This window comes from Acipenser ruthenus, chromosome 2 (assembly GCF_902713425.1).
Source record: "Acipenser ruthenus chromosome 2, fAciRut3.2 maternal haplotype, whole genome shotgun sequence".
In the NCBI taxonomy this organism is placed as follows: Eukaryota; Metazoa; Chordata; class Actinopteri; order Acipenseriformes; family Acipenseridae; genus Acipenser; species Acipenser ruthenus.
In genome coordinates this window covers 54,199,911-54,214,935 of record NC_081190.1, presented here as the reverse complement: position 1 = coordinate 54,214,935, position 15,025 = coordinate 54,199,911, and the positions used below count along the sequence as shown (strand labels likewise).

Here is a 15,025-nt window from a genome sequence, read left to right as displayed (position 1 = left end):
CAAGAGTGACCTTTGTACTGTGATTTGATGGACAAAAACACATGTGTTGTGACTTCTGCCAGTTCTATTGTCAATTCAACGCTTGTCTTCTTTCTATTCCTTAAGGATATTATTATCTTCAAGTATTGCTCATCCTTGTTAGACAGCTTTCTGGGTCTTCCAGTCCTGGGTTTGTCATTTATAGATGATGTTTCTCTGTACTTGTTGATTATGCTTCGGAAACGCCTTGAAAATCGAGTGATGCGAGCTATTTCACTCAATGTTTTTCCTTCTTTATGCAAGTCAAGGTTGTTATAATAGTAGAAAACACTAGTGGAGGCTTTGAGTAAATTGTTGATGCTCATAATGCAACAGAGTAGAAAATGAAATAATAGTTGAAATTGGTATACTCAAATTTCTTGGAAATCTTCTTGTATCTTTCTCCAGCTTTATGACAATAAATAGCTCTTTACTTTTTCCCATATTGACTTATTGGTAATGAAAGCAATCATGCTATGCCTAACCTTTTTACACTCTAAGAATGTTCACCTACAATCCAGCATTTTCTAGACTTTCCTAGAATTCGTTTCTGCATTATCATATTGAAATTTCTAGCACATTGTAGACAATACTATCATAGCATCAAAGGGTATGAATACTTTAGAATTAGTATTTTTTTCTTTTTTGCAAAAATAAAACTACTGAAACAAATAATTGTAGACATCTATTTCTTGTAACTTTTTTTCCTCATCCACAAAACTTTTGTTACAGAAGATTTTTTCTAAATATTTTTGTTTTTCGAGAAATTTCTAGAAATTATAAATTTCCATTGGGGTATGTAAACTTTTAACTACAACTGTATAATGAACCCACTTTTTTAACGATCCGAGCAGCAAGAACCGTTTTTTTCAATGGAAATTAGAACGATCACTTTTACAAAGTGTGAATGTGTTATTTTCTCAGTGAAAACAAAGACCTTGGGCTGATTCATAGAAAACCTATTGTAGTGTGAAGCATATGTAAGAAAACTGACGTTATTTTTCACAAATAATAAGACCAGTCCACTTACTGTCTTTGTATGTGTTTGTATTTGGCTGGTTTATTGTACTCTTCTGGGAGTGATTATCTCCGGATTCAGGGATAGCGTGGTGGTGTATGAACATATGTGTGTCACACTTTACAATTTTACATATGCCTAGACAGTTGCGATGAGGCTTAGACATTCATTACATGCACTGCAGTTACTGTATCATAGCTTGGTATTTATTACTACTGCCGAAAGCTTAAAAAGAACTGGCTATTTTCAGTACTAAGTATGTAGAGTTTCCATCTGTGTTCAATACGTTCTTTCAGGCTCACTGCAGAAGGTTTATTACATTACTGTTATAGTCTGTTAGTGGTTTATATTGGGCTTACTGTATATGTAGTACTTGTAGACTTTTGGTGGGAGAGTCTCAGTTGCTTAAACAAATGTATGCAGTTTGATTCCAGTATGAAAAAAGGGACAGGAGTCTGAGCTTAAAGCAGTCAGGTGTCCGATCACTCATGAAAATAACAAAAGTGTAAAAAAATATATTGATATGCTGTGAAAGGCTTTATTATTATTATTATTATTATTATTATTATTATTATTATTATTATTATTGTAAAGGGCTGCATCTTTCTTTGTAGTACAGTAGTCTCTGTGTATAGGAACACTTCGTTTAAGGGAACACCCTTGTGGTGAAACTGATTTTTCCCATTGTAAATGCTCCGGCTAAAGGAACAGGAACTTCACTTAAAAGCACACCTTCTTGGCACCGATAGGGATTCGTTCACAATGGATTCAGTTCTGTTTTGTAACCTGATAACTCATCATCATCAAACTTAATTTAAAGTGGTTTATTCAACGGATACAGTACTGTTTTGTAACCTGATAACTCATCATCATCAAACTTAATTTAAAATGGTTTATTCAGTCTTTTCCAAAGTGACTTGTCATCGTGTCTTGAGGCACCCTGACTGGTTTATTAAATCTTTCCAGAACTTTCATCATATCATTGACTCATTTTGTGTTCTGATTTCCACGAGTGCTACAAAATGACATGTAAACAAACGGTGAAATGCGCCACGGTTTCTCTTACTACAAAAAGCTGGAAATTGTTCGAGCTCTTGAAAAAAACCTGACACATCTCCAAGCAATTTGGTGTTTACTGTTCTGGTGAGTTGCTTCACCATTCTGTGAAATAATGTTCATGTCTTGTATATTGCTGCTGCATTTTTTAATGTGTGTAGGGGTGCTGTGTTAATTTAGTTTGGCAGTTTATTAACGTTAGTTTTTCTGTTACTTTATTATTATAGTTTATTAACATACACTTACCCATTTGCTTTTCTTTTACTTGTTCAGTTCATTTCATATGTTGATGCAAGTGTCATACATAAGTAATACATATTTATTTATTTATTTATTTATTTATTTATTCATTCATTCATTCATATTGTGTCTGGTGGCTAACTCCATCTTAGAGAATACTTTGGCTATAAGAACACTTCGCTTGCTTCCGGAGGGGTATTCTCTTAGCCAGAGACTACTGTAGTTTCAGTGTTTTTTATAACATTGCTTATAAAACAACAACATTATAAAGCACTATCATTTTAGGAGTCATCTGCAATTGGCAATAATTTGAAACATTGAATAAAAAAAAAATCATACTAAAGGAAGAAGTCTCTAAACCCCTTGTCTTGTACTGTATGCTTATATATATATATATATATAAAAAAAAAATATATATATATATATATATATATATATATATATATATATATATATATATATATATATATATATTGCTGCTTCACACTGAATAAATCAACTACATACCACTACATTCTAAATTCCATGACAAACTGCCATTTTATTTGTTATTAGTTATAAAACCACTGCCACAAATGAGTGACATTCCACCTATTTCCTTTAATATATGTGGAGAAACTCCAGATAACTGGTACAACACCAACTTCCTGAGTGAAGACAGCAGACCACCTGAAAAAAAATATACAAATAAAATAAGTGCACCACCAACTGTCAAAGAGTAGACACATAACAGCAGATGAGGAACAGCTAACTGAAATAGAAGAAAACAAAGATTGAAAAACACACACAAAAACTACAGCATGATCTGTTAATGTACTTAAAGACTATAAAATATGGACATTTATTTTAAGGAAATAAGTTTAAAAAATGTCAACAACATTAAGGGAATTTTATGCCAGCGCAAGAAGTTCAACTGGGTATTCAGTATTCAGTCTTATAACCCTGAGCGGGACTAAATAGATATTTTAACAGTAGAAGTTTTAACATCTCTGCTGACAGCAAGTTTAAAACCAACAAGAACGTATTCCTTTCAGTCATGAAAACTCTATGAAAAACAGGTAAAAACAAGGTCAGACACCATCCCCCGAATTACCGGCCTGGATTTGAATATGTGTGCCTCCCATATAAATATGTAAGTGTGACCAGGCTGGCTGGTGGTGTCAAGCCAGCATGAATAGCAATTGTTATTTTCATTTCAGTTTCTCTTTAACTCACGTTCTTTCTCCCTGAACACACCAACCATGTTCAGCCAAAGCTGTGGGTTTTTTATATTGTGGATAGAGGGATTAACTGGCTATGAATGACCTAGTTTATCCCTCTGCCACATTCGGCATGGGGTATCTCATATGCGTGGTCAACAGCCAGTTTGTCAATAATCAGTCGCTGTTAACCACACATTCTCACAGTTTTATCTGGATGGGGCATTTTAACCCCATCTAGGCTGTCAAACAATAACAATAAAACGCAGTGTTTTACACAAACAATACAGTGAAACAATAATAGCACAACACAAATACAAAATAATACCCCGTCACAGTAAGCCTGCTCAAATGCAGTACCATAAGCAGCTTGTTTCTATCTACTGTGAAATATTTGAAAAACATCTGACCTTGTATTTTCCATAGTTGGGTATTTACATGTCCTGTTTTAGAGTTTGCTGTATACTTTGTAAAGCCAATAGAAATTGCTTCATTTATTTTGTATAATTTATTTGAATAATGGAAAAAAAAATGTAATTTAGTTGCAGAAAACATAACAGCTAAGGATGTAAAGAAGTACAATATATTGACCTAGTAATATCACTATTAACTCCTGTCTTGCAAAACTTCTGATAATCTTGCTCATCAAGATGTTCATCTGCTGTCGTTTTGTGTTTACAGAGAATCCGATAAACAGATGCCTCGCTTGTCTCACATTTTTGTTTACTGCAAACACTGTATCTGTAGGACACATTAAAACAGCCAAGATAAATTACTGAGGAGAACCAAGCCTGTGTCCTGGCGAGTAGTGTTTCGAAAAGAGGATATTGACACATTTCTAAAGTGAGATTGATGCACTGTGTTTTTATCCCAGGCGCTGTGGCTACAGTAAAGCCAAACAGGATCCAGAGGAGGAAAAGATGCACTTTCACAATGGACACAGTAAGTCACTTATAAACTAAATGCACAGGGTCACAGTAAGTTCAGAGCGCAAACTAGGCTTCAGGCAAGAATACAATATAATATTTATTTCATGGCTTGAAACTCACACCAGCCCTTCACCCAGTCCTTATTTTAGAACTACCTTGTCTGCCTGGTGTTTGATGTTCTACCCTTATATCTGCGTAGACAATTCCTGTTAGTAACCCTACAGACTCAGGTTTGATTTAGTCATGCTGTGATAAGTTTGATTAGTTTAGAGCCTAATTATTAAAACTCCTGTCATCTGGTCAATTCAATAATATACATAAACAAGTGCAAGTGTCAAGCCCTGCTATATTGCTAATTAAATAGAAAAATACAAGCTCAATCTTTTTCCTGTCTGATTTGAGCATAAACTGCAGTTTGTGTCTGACTGGCTGCAATACAATTACTCATCTTACAGAGACCTGTCAGTGGTCTATGTGAATGAGATAAGAGAGTTAGAGGGCGGATTGACAGACAGATACAATGCCACTTCACTTCTACAAGGGAAAACCATGACCTCTCTCTACTCTTGTCATGTGGTTGATTTGTGTCAAACTAAAATATGTGCAAAATAAATAAAACAGATAAATCAGTTGTTTCAAGTGTTTTCTGAACACTGTATTTAGTATACTAAAAGAGTAATAAGTTAAATGTATTGGTGGTTGAGTAATTAGGCAATGTATCCAGACAAGGGTCTCTACCCTTGTCTGAAGAATCCTTAAAATGAAATGTTGGACCATATTCAAAATGTTTTTACTCATTAGTAATTCAAAGACTGTTTGCTATGATAAATTTAAATATTCATGAAACTGTTATCTAAAACAGACAAGAACAAAACAATATTTTTATAACGCATTAGTTAGAACTTTGCGAATCAGGGGCAAACTGGCTATGTTTGCAACGACTTTTGGCACCCAGAATGGAACATTCTTTTTCTAGATTTGTGATGTCATCATACTGTCACCATACTATACTTTTCTAGATTTTGGACCATTTGAACCAGGGATAGGGCACAGAGTTACATCAGTCATGAGTGCTTCCCCACGATTGTAAGAAGTACATTCTAAGGAATTTAAAAAAATACATCTCTGAATAATGTCAAAACTGGTTAATCTGTATATAAATTAGAAGTCAAATATATATATATATATATATATATATATATATATATATATATATATATATATATATATATATATATATATATGTTGATATACATACCTCCAGACTGTGGCTGATAAATCACTGAAATCTCAGCACTGAGCTGAGCTCTCCGTTTAAATCAATCAATAAATCCATAGCTTACGGTTCTTAAGGTCATAGCATCGAATCCTGCTGTTGAAAAATATTTTAATACAAAATACATTTTATGAAGTTCTTGTTATAGGGTAACAATTCTGATAGTTGCAATGCTGAGTAACCAAAAAACAAAGCATATATTAACTTAAAATACTAAACTTAATTTAATTAGTAGTGGTGGCAGCATGTCGGCACAACTTTAGCATTGCACATTAAGGAATCCCTTTTGTGCTATGAGGGAATCTTAACAGAAACATTTACCAGTTAGATCTGTTGTAAACTCGGATGGCCGCGATTAGGTAAGTAAAATTGGACCAGTTCTGTAATATAATTCTAAAGACTTACAAAGTCATTGTAAACACCCTTTTTAATGGAAGGCACATTTAATTATTAGTACGTTCTTATGATGCATGCTATCAGAATTATTAACAAAAAATGACACCCTCTGGCGCAGCACTTAGAAGTTTGTTGTAAAAAAAGAATTGGGTCAAGGGATTTTTTTCCAGAAATAATAGCACAAAAATAATAGCAAGCTACCTCTATTATCATTGTAAATGTAGCAAATATCATTCATAATGTCATGCTATCATTTAAGACCCTTGGATATACTACAAGTTCAATAGCAATAGTTCTACCATTAGGCTAGGCTTTTACTTATCTCCTTTTGAAAGAGTAAGTACAATATCAATAGTTTTAAAAAAGAAAAAAAATCACTTAAAATAAAATATTGATTTGTTTACATCTACTCAGGCAGCACACGTAAGCCAAATGTCATGCACAGAACAGAGTGAGTGCATTGATTTAGTCCTAATGAGAAAAAAGTGCCTAAAATGGATATACTTATGTTTTTAAATCTGAAACAAAATATATTGGTTTGCTTCCAAAACATAATGTGAATGGACTGTATGCTGTGCCATAATCCATCTACATTTGTTCTTTTAGTTTTTCAGTTTTTGAATTATTTTATAATCAGGTATAAATTCCAGACCAAAGTATGGCTGGCTTAAAAAACAGACATAATTCATTATGACATTATAGTTTCATGCAGGTTGTATTTTCAAAGCTTTTTACTATGAGCAATTTTTTAAAATGAAAAACTAATATCCTAAAACTAATAAGAAATAGCTCTCGAGTAAAAGCTTTGCGAATTGGGCCCTTGAAGCCACAAATCCTTCCAAAAAATGACCATTAAATTAACTTCAATAGTGCAGCTTGAAGCAACAAAAGTCAGGAAATGCCAGCTCAACCTAGGTTAGGCTTTTAGCATAGATACTGAGATGTAATGGGCAGGGTAGCATTCAATGATACGAGGCGCAGAGGAAATGTATTTTAAAACCTTAGCAACAACACCTTTAACAAGGAAAAGTTCCAGTAAACAATGATAAGGGGAGCAGTGGAAATCAATTTTAAATTGCATTTTCACTGCTCCCCTGATCATGTGCTGTTGAACGTTGTTAATATGTTTTATTAAGGGTGCTTTTAAAATTATTTTTGCTGCCTCATTAGCTTTAGTAACATTTATTTGTGTTCTTCTCCCCAGCGACAGAGATACCTGTATGTCTATTTTAACTGCAGTATATCTCGAGAATCTCTTATGCAGTTGTGATGAAACTTGGTATGGGGTATCCAAATCTTTGTCATTGTGACCTACTTTTGCATGAGTTTTAGCCTCTGATTAGCTGAGCTAACGAAGGATACAGAACCATTTGCCCAAATGTGATTAAACTTTGCATAGATGCTTGTTACAATGTGTGAACAGGATGCCTTCACTGATGATGTCAGACCAGAAACAGACTCAGGAAGTACGGGTGAGAGCTGAAACGCTATGGTGTTCAGCTGCTTTTATTAAATAATAAAACAAAAACAAAAGATTTAAACAAACAATAAAACACTACAAAACAAAAGGGCACGTTGGCCAAACAAATATAAATAAACAAATAAGCGTGCTGGTTTTACCCCAGCATGATACTTAGCAGTTGTTTACTCTTGCTCGCTCAAAACCCGCCTCGCCTCTGACACTCTCCTCTTAATTTGATTAATCTTTGCATTGACTTTTATTACAGCAATTTATTCCTCACAATTTGAACGTAGCTCACAGTGATACACTTTTTCACAGTTTTTACACTTGATAATCAGAGCTATTAAAGGCTATAGCTTGGACATACTTTACCGCCAGCCTGGTTACATTGTGAGACACAAGGCCCTAGGCCTTCAGCCACCTAGAAGTGCGGAAAGATACATCCTGTCGTGAGTTATTGTGCTTATAAAATGGTTTTATTATAAATTTTCAATTTATTTTTATTGAATATATCCTTCCACAAGTGTAAAATAGACCCTGTACTTTCGCTGTAGGGACTACACATTGTCACAAGATGGCTTTGTGGGTGACGTCAGACCAGAAAATACAGACATAGTAGTGCGAGTGAAGCGTTGATACGTGTATTTATTGCAAAAAATAAACAAACAAAACACTGTGTAAAAGAAAACAGCACGGTGGCCAAAACAGACAAACACACACTTTAGAAACTATCTAGATTTCTCCTTTCCTTTTTATAAAACGTTTTATAAATCTGTTTTATGAAAGCAATAAGGCACTCAGCTGCGTCTCGTGTCTAACAACGCACCAAGAAGACAATATCCAGCACAACCCTTGCCCTCGCATGTCTTATTGCATAATTATAGCAGCACTGTTGTAAATGAAGCTGAATTTCCTGGTTGCCATAAAAAAGTCTCAATTAAGATTTGATACATTCAAACATCAGAAGTGGTTAAAATGGTATCCAAAATGTTCAATTGTAATTAGAAATATACTTTCTTTACACAGTTAAACTGCCTGGTGTGCGGACATATATTGACCCTCATACCTATGAAGACCCTAATCAAGCTGTCCACGAATTTGCAAAGGAAATAGATGGATCGTGCATTACAATAGAAAGAGTTATAGGAGCTGGTAAGAAAAAATAATCTTTTTCACTTTGCATATCATTTTATCTAGCCCTCGATGAACACTGATTGTTTGATGTATTCTTTCCTTCTTCCCCTTACATAGGTGAATTTGGAGAAGTGTGCAGCGGACGTCTAAAGCTCCCTGGAAAAAGGGAGATCCCTGTGGCTATCAAAACTCTGAAAGCAGGCTACACTGATAAGCAGAGGAGAGACTTCCTAGGAGAAGCTAGCATCATGGGGCAGTTTGATCATCCCAACATCATCCATTTAGAAGGGGTGGTGACGAAGAGTAAGTATTTTGTTCAGCTCTGCAAAAAATGGTAAGGTTAATATGTAATAATTTCTGTGCATTATACAGTAGATGTATTCATACAAGTTAACTTCAAGACCAAACAGTCATATACTGTAGCACTCCACTGAAAAAGAGAGGGTATTTGTCTCCTGGACACTGCAGACTTGAAAAAAATTATATAAAAAATAACTCCACTTAACACAGCAAACCGGTAAATGGAGCCCTATCTTGGGAATGCATATCATTTTTGTATGACTTTTTCTATATAGGACACTAAGGCGTAGATGTACTAAGATGGGCTGGTCGCAGCGCAAATATACCGCAATTTGCATTTACGTTGTGACACTTAGTAAAGAAAACATTTTGTCATATGTACTAAGAAAAAATATGTTAATGAAGAGAGCCACAATATACTAATTTAAATAGTTGTTGCGTCTTCTTAGCGAGATCTCTAGCATTATACATTGCGAGACTGGTGCGACATTGTTCAAATAAATAGCAGGAGTTGAGTTGTGGTTTGCTGCAGCAGAGGGTGCACAAAGGATTACGCCTATACATGCAATGGTGCAAGAATCAAAATAACATTGTTTTTGTTAAACGTCATCTGTACAATGCATTCTGTTCCATCTACGTTTTAACTATTTGAATATTGTTAGAAATATAAAAAATGAAAGACAATGTAATCCCATCAGATTCTATAGTGGGGCCCCACCTTGTCTTTATGCAAAGTTACAGTACTTAGTGCTGAAAAGAGTTCGGACTCTTAAGATTTTTGCGCTTGAAAGTAAGAGAAAATAATGATCTTGAATTTTTTTTAACTGTATTAGATATTCTCTAAACCACGATGTATACTTATTTAATTTTTGTTTAGCAGCTCAAAGTGAACGGCTAATGAAAAGAAAAAAAAAACAAAAAACACAGAATCTATCACGTTGCGTGGATTTCCACTCTGATATATAGGTGAAGCAGGCGTCTGGTGATTGTGCCTGGAGAGCTCTCTGTGTTGCTCATGATCTTTGCTGTTTTCAACTTGTCGTATCAGTGAAGCACAGTATTTCTGCATTTTTTAGAAGTATAAATGCTCTGGTAAACATAAATAGTCATCATACTTTTATGTTTTTTGTTTATTACTGCAGCTGCATTTTGTTAACAGCAATAGCGGCTGGTTGAATATGTGTTTGGTGTTTGATTTATTTCTTACTTGCAATAGAAAAATGAAGGAAAAAACAATTTAGAAAGTCAAAGTGACATAAAGTTATACAGAGTCCCTTTGGATCATTTTTAGTTAGTAATTAATTATAGTTTTATCTTGAGGTTAATGTTTTTTGATACTGTAATCATTTTAAACAGCACACATAATTATGCTGAGGTGGGAAGTAAATAGTAACGTGATAAATATTTACAGTGCAGACTATTTTGTATTATTTATAATGACTTTTCCCAATAGAAAGCGAAAGATTCCTAAATACTACCTTTTAATTCTTTGCATCCAAGATTTAAGGATGAAGCCTACTGTTTGGTTTTCTGTCTCAGCAATTTGTCAGTCCCAGACTGTTGTGTAAAATTATATATTAAATAAACAGGAGAAAAAAAGAAATGTGTTAACCAGATTATTCTGCCTTTTATTGCAACTATGGGACCATTCATTGAGCGAAAATTGTAAAGGGTACTTAAGCTGAAACCTCCTGACAGAAGCGGTACAGTTTCAAAAAAAGGTTGAAAACCCCTGAGTTAAGAGAAGCAAAGTGTTACCTAGCAATAGCCAATCGAGTGCGTTTTAAGACATGCAGTGCCCGCCCACTGATCTCTCAGAGTGCAAAACTTAATCATGAGAAGATGTTAAATTGTTGGGGTTTTTTGAACACAAAGGAAAGAAGAAAAGTTAAGGTGGGTGTGACACCGTTGCATCTAGGGGACTTATTTTTTTGTTTTTAAATGGGAATAAAATTGTATTAATTTTTTAATACATAAAACCAAAATCCCTACAACACTATCAACTCGAGGAGATGGCAACATCTTTACAATACCTTTAAAATAAAAAAAAATAATACAAATGCCTGCAGCATCTTAGACTTAGTTAGATAGTAGTAAATATAGACTTTTTGATTATCTGCATTGGTGTGTGCTTACTGTGTGTCTTTGACCGATACGATAGATAATAGTTACTGTTACTTCTTTGGTTTGGTAAATTAATAGGAAGGCAGTGATGAAAAGTTACAGTGCCTTGTTCTTGCTGATATTTTCGAGTATTTGTGTTTCATTTAATGACAATAATGTTTGTTAGCGATCATTGTTTAGTAGGGTGGTTTATATTAACTCACTTATTTAATATCCTACTCGTATAATCTCATGCATGACAGATTTCAGAACTTGAGATGTCTATGTTCATTAGTTAGTTCTAATGAACACAGTGGCACACTGATGGACAAACGGTGAATAAAAAAACGCGCCCATATTACCTTAAACCGTGTTAACTCGGTAATCATGGTATAGAAAAATAGTTGCGGTTTCCAAAACCGTGGCAGTTTATACTGCGGTTTACCATAAAACTGGTATACAATGACATCCCTATTTGACTGACAGCAACCGGTTAGAAAAAAATCCTTTGCAACAAAATCCAACGAAGTGGGAACACCAACCAATTCAACTTTAACTAATTGAACTATTCACAAGTGCAACTTATTTTATAACGTCCATCATCCTGAACGATTTACTTTTTGTTTTTGTTGAGAAAAATGATGGCATCCACATTTTCTGGTTTCAAAGAAGAACGGAGGTCTCTGAAGAATACTTATTCTCTGTATCGGAACATTCTCCAACAGCTTCAACCCAGGATCTGGTTAGCCCACCACTCTTCTCTCTATCAGGCGTCTCAGTAACATCCGAACAGGTGCCTCCCGAGCAGGACAGCATACCACTACCCACCATCCAAGGAGTCAATCCCAATCGATCAAAATGGCTCCAGGCCCAGGATGCACCTCCAGAGCGACTGTACTTTAAGGACTGGACTCTCAACAAACTCATAAAGGTTCCTCCTCAAGAACGGCAGCAAGATTCCAGCAGGGAGCAATTGGGAATCTCTTTTCATTTTCTATTGTAATTCCATCTCGGCAGAACCAATTTTTCCACCCAAGAAAACAACCCAGCCGCACTCAGCTGTTCAGCGGCCCAGGTCAGACAGCAGGCAGACTGTCTCCGCAGCAGCCAGCACATCATCTGGCCAGCAGGCAGTCGCTCCTGTCATCGAAACTCAGCAGCAACATCCTCTGATTTTTAACAAAATAAAAGCATTCATGCAACCATTCGCGGATACCTTATCCTCAGTCAATACCAATCTGGATAAACAGGTGTCCAGCATCGAGCAAGAGAAGCAAGGTTCCGCACTTACAGTGTTTTCCTCCATTCCTGCAGTAAACTCAGCTGTCTCTACTGTAGCTACAGTCACTTCCGGTGTGATACCAACCCCGGTCCCTACGATCAAGTCTCCGATCTAAAACCTTGCAACTGCCACAGCACATGGTTCCGCCTCCACAACCACTACCCGTCATCACTCAATATCCCTACAGATTTGGCGAAGCATAATCGAAGGTAAGGACGTTAATCTGGTTTCTCTACTGATGGCTACATCTGAATTTCTGGACCATAGAGTGGTGGATTGTGGAGATTTATTAGTCACGTTGAATTATTAGAAAATCTAAGTTTGGGGGAATTCATCCTTGCCTGCGCTATATACAGAGCTGTGCTATGTTCAGTATACCCAAACCGCAGACAAGAACGAATTCTATATAGTGGCACTATCTGTCATATATGGAGGAACCATGTTTTCCGATTACCACAAATCATTTTCAGCTAAAGCAGCAGCCATTTTGGCAACAGATAATCACGTCATCGACTAGGCACAACCTGATCTAGACCTATTCAACAGGATTTTTAGCAGCCTCAGAGCCAACGCATGCGGGGTCTGCGGTTCCACCAGCCACTCAGCCTCTCTCTGCCCTAAAGCTGCTATAGCATCAACCTCTTCCAGATCAGCAGTCTGCATCACTCCTCCCCATTTCTCTAAGAGAATCTCGATCCCTAACTCCATCCATTCTTCAATCCCACCTGAGCAATCTACAAGGGAAGACAAATTTGAGCGAAGAATCAGATTCGCAGGAGGAAGGCAAATATGTAATAATGGACGATGCATCTCCTCCACAGCTTTGGAAGTCTATAATTCACCTCATAAAGGGTAGCTCTCAACGAGCCAGTCCACTTTCTTTCTTCCTTCAGGTTCTCAAGCCTCTGTTTATGTGCAATGGTGGGCGGCTCTCCGAGAAGTCAGATGACATCTCTACAGATAGCCTGGCTTCTGCCCCGTGAAGATGTGGATGAACGAAATATGACACAAAATATATGGCTTTATCTTTGGTAGTTACATTTATGTAAATAATTCATAAGTTAGCAATACAAGGCAGTCCTTTCAATTGACTGCAGTCCTGAAAACTGATACATGTTAATGTGTTACTGAACATCCTTTAGTGTTTACAACAAGCGCACAACTACAGTTGCTGTCTCCTGTGCTATATGTTCTACTTAAATATTTTTTCAACATAATAACAATTGTTTTGATATTTATAGTCATATACCCTGGGTCACGAATGAAACTAAACACATTATTTATTCACATTCGATGTGAAGACACCATGAAAACCAATATTGATCTTGAACGCATTCAAGTTTGCAATAGAAACCAATTCACCAGAAGAAGTTTTCTGAATTTTTTTTTGCCTTAATTCTCCAGTTGATTTATGAACAAGATATGTGAATAAAAATGTAAAAACAACCAATATATATCTCAGCAATATGTATCGCACAGGAGACAGCAATGGTTAGCAATGTGTTTGTTATAAACAGTTGTTAGCATTCACAGCAAATAGAAGCAGGTGAGCTGATTTTCTGTCTGTCTCTCAATATTTATAACTTGCTCTTTTTCTTTTTAATAAACATAGTAGTGAAATGTTATATACAAATAATAAAGGGCCTTTATTGTTAGGTTTCATGACTTATTAGAAGTCGTATATACAGTACATACACCAATGTGTTTTTATTGCATGATGTCTTATTGAACATAAAACACATGGACAGAGCTTTACATTTTACAAACATATCATTTACTGTACCCATAATAGAGCCTCCAGCAAAGAACTACAAAAGTGTACCAACACCCTCTGTTGTCAACATATGTTTTCTACTTCAGAATATGCCTGATATGAAAATTAGAACCTTTACATACATTGACATGGGTGCATAATTATACTATATAAGCAACATAGCCACACGTGTTAATGCAAGCAAATCAATGAACAGTGACACAATTTAAGACTTATTGACCCTTGAAGAGACTTCAGTAATTATGGATAATTTGAATTACAACCATATGCAGGCAATATGAAATTGGTTCTATGTGTTGCCTATATGCATAAGCCTAAACTAAGCTCTGCATGATTTTGTTTTGCTTTAAATTCAGTAGTTCTTCATTAATTGTTTCAATAGTTTTTTTTTGTTCTACTTTGATTTGGTTGATTTTGACAAAACTAATTAACAAAAATACTAAAAACAAATGTGTACTATTTCCCTGTTTCCATTTTCTCTGCATACATAACCAGAATTTATGTATAATATAATGACATAGTTCTTTATAACATTTACATGGAAATATAAATGATACATCTAAGAGAATACTAATTAATCTTATACCACAGAGCCAAGCTAGTGGAAAATTAGGTACCAAAATAGTTGCAGACTGCTGTGCATAAATATCATCAATTAAGTTTAGGCAGGAATAGACTGCTAATTAAGCACTAAGAATGTCATTTCGTAGTACCATCAGAAAGGTGTAGAATGATTCACAAGTGATCTTACTGAGAGTGAACATTATTATTTACTGTTATGCATTTTTAATTTTAAGCAATTCTGCATGTAATGGTCAATTCATACAGTAACCGTTTT

The 15,025-nt window shown here is 35.4% G+C and overlaps 1 protein-coding gene across 5 annotated transcripts in view; it reads left to right on the top strand.

Moving 5' to 3' along the window:
- Window positions 1-15,025, top strand: part of LOC117409037 (ephrin type-A receptor 5) — a 237,040-nt gene that overhangs the window by 141,340 nt on the left and 80,675 nt on the right. For all 5 annotated transcript variants that reach the window (XR_009308251.1, XM_058997144.1, XM_058997136.1 and 2 more), the window contains exons 9-11: window positions 4,406-4,473; window positions 8,621-8,746; window positions 8,846-9,031. Coding sequence is in view for 4 of the 5 variants with exons in the window: in XM_058997144.1 (XP_058853127.1) it covers window positions 4,406-4,473; window positions 8,621-8,746; window positions 8,846-9,031 (380 nt within the window). In the remaining variant the exon portion in view is untranslated. The remainder of the gene's footprint in view (window positions 1-4,405; window positions 4,474-8,620; window positions 8,747-8,845; window positions 9,032-15,025) is intronic.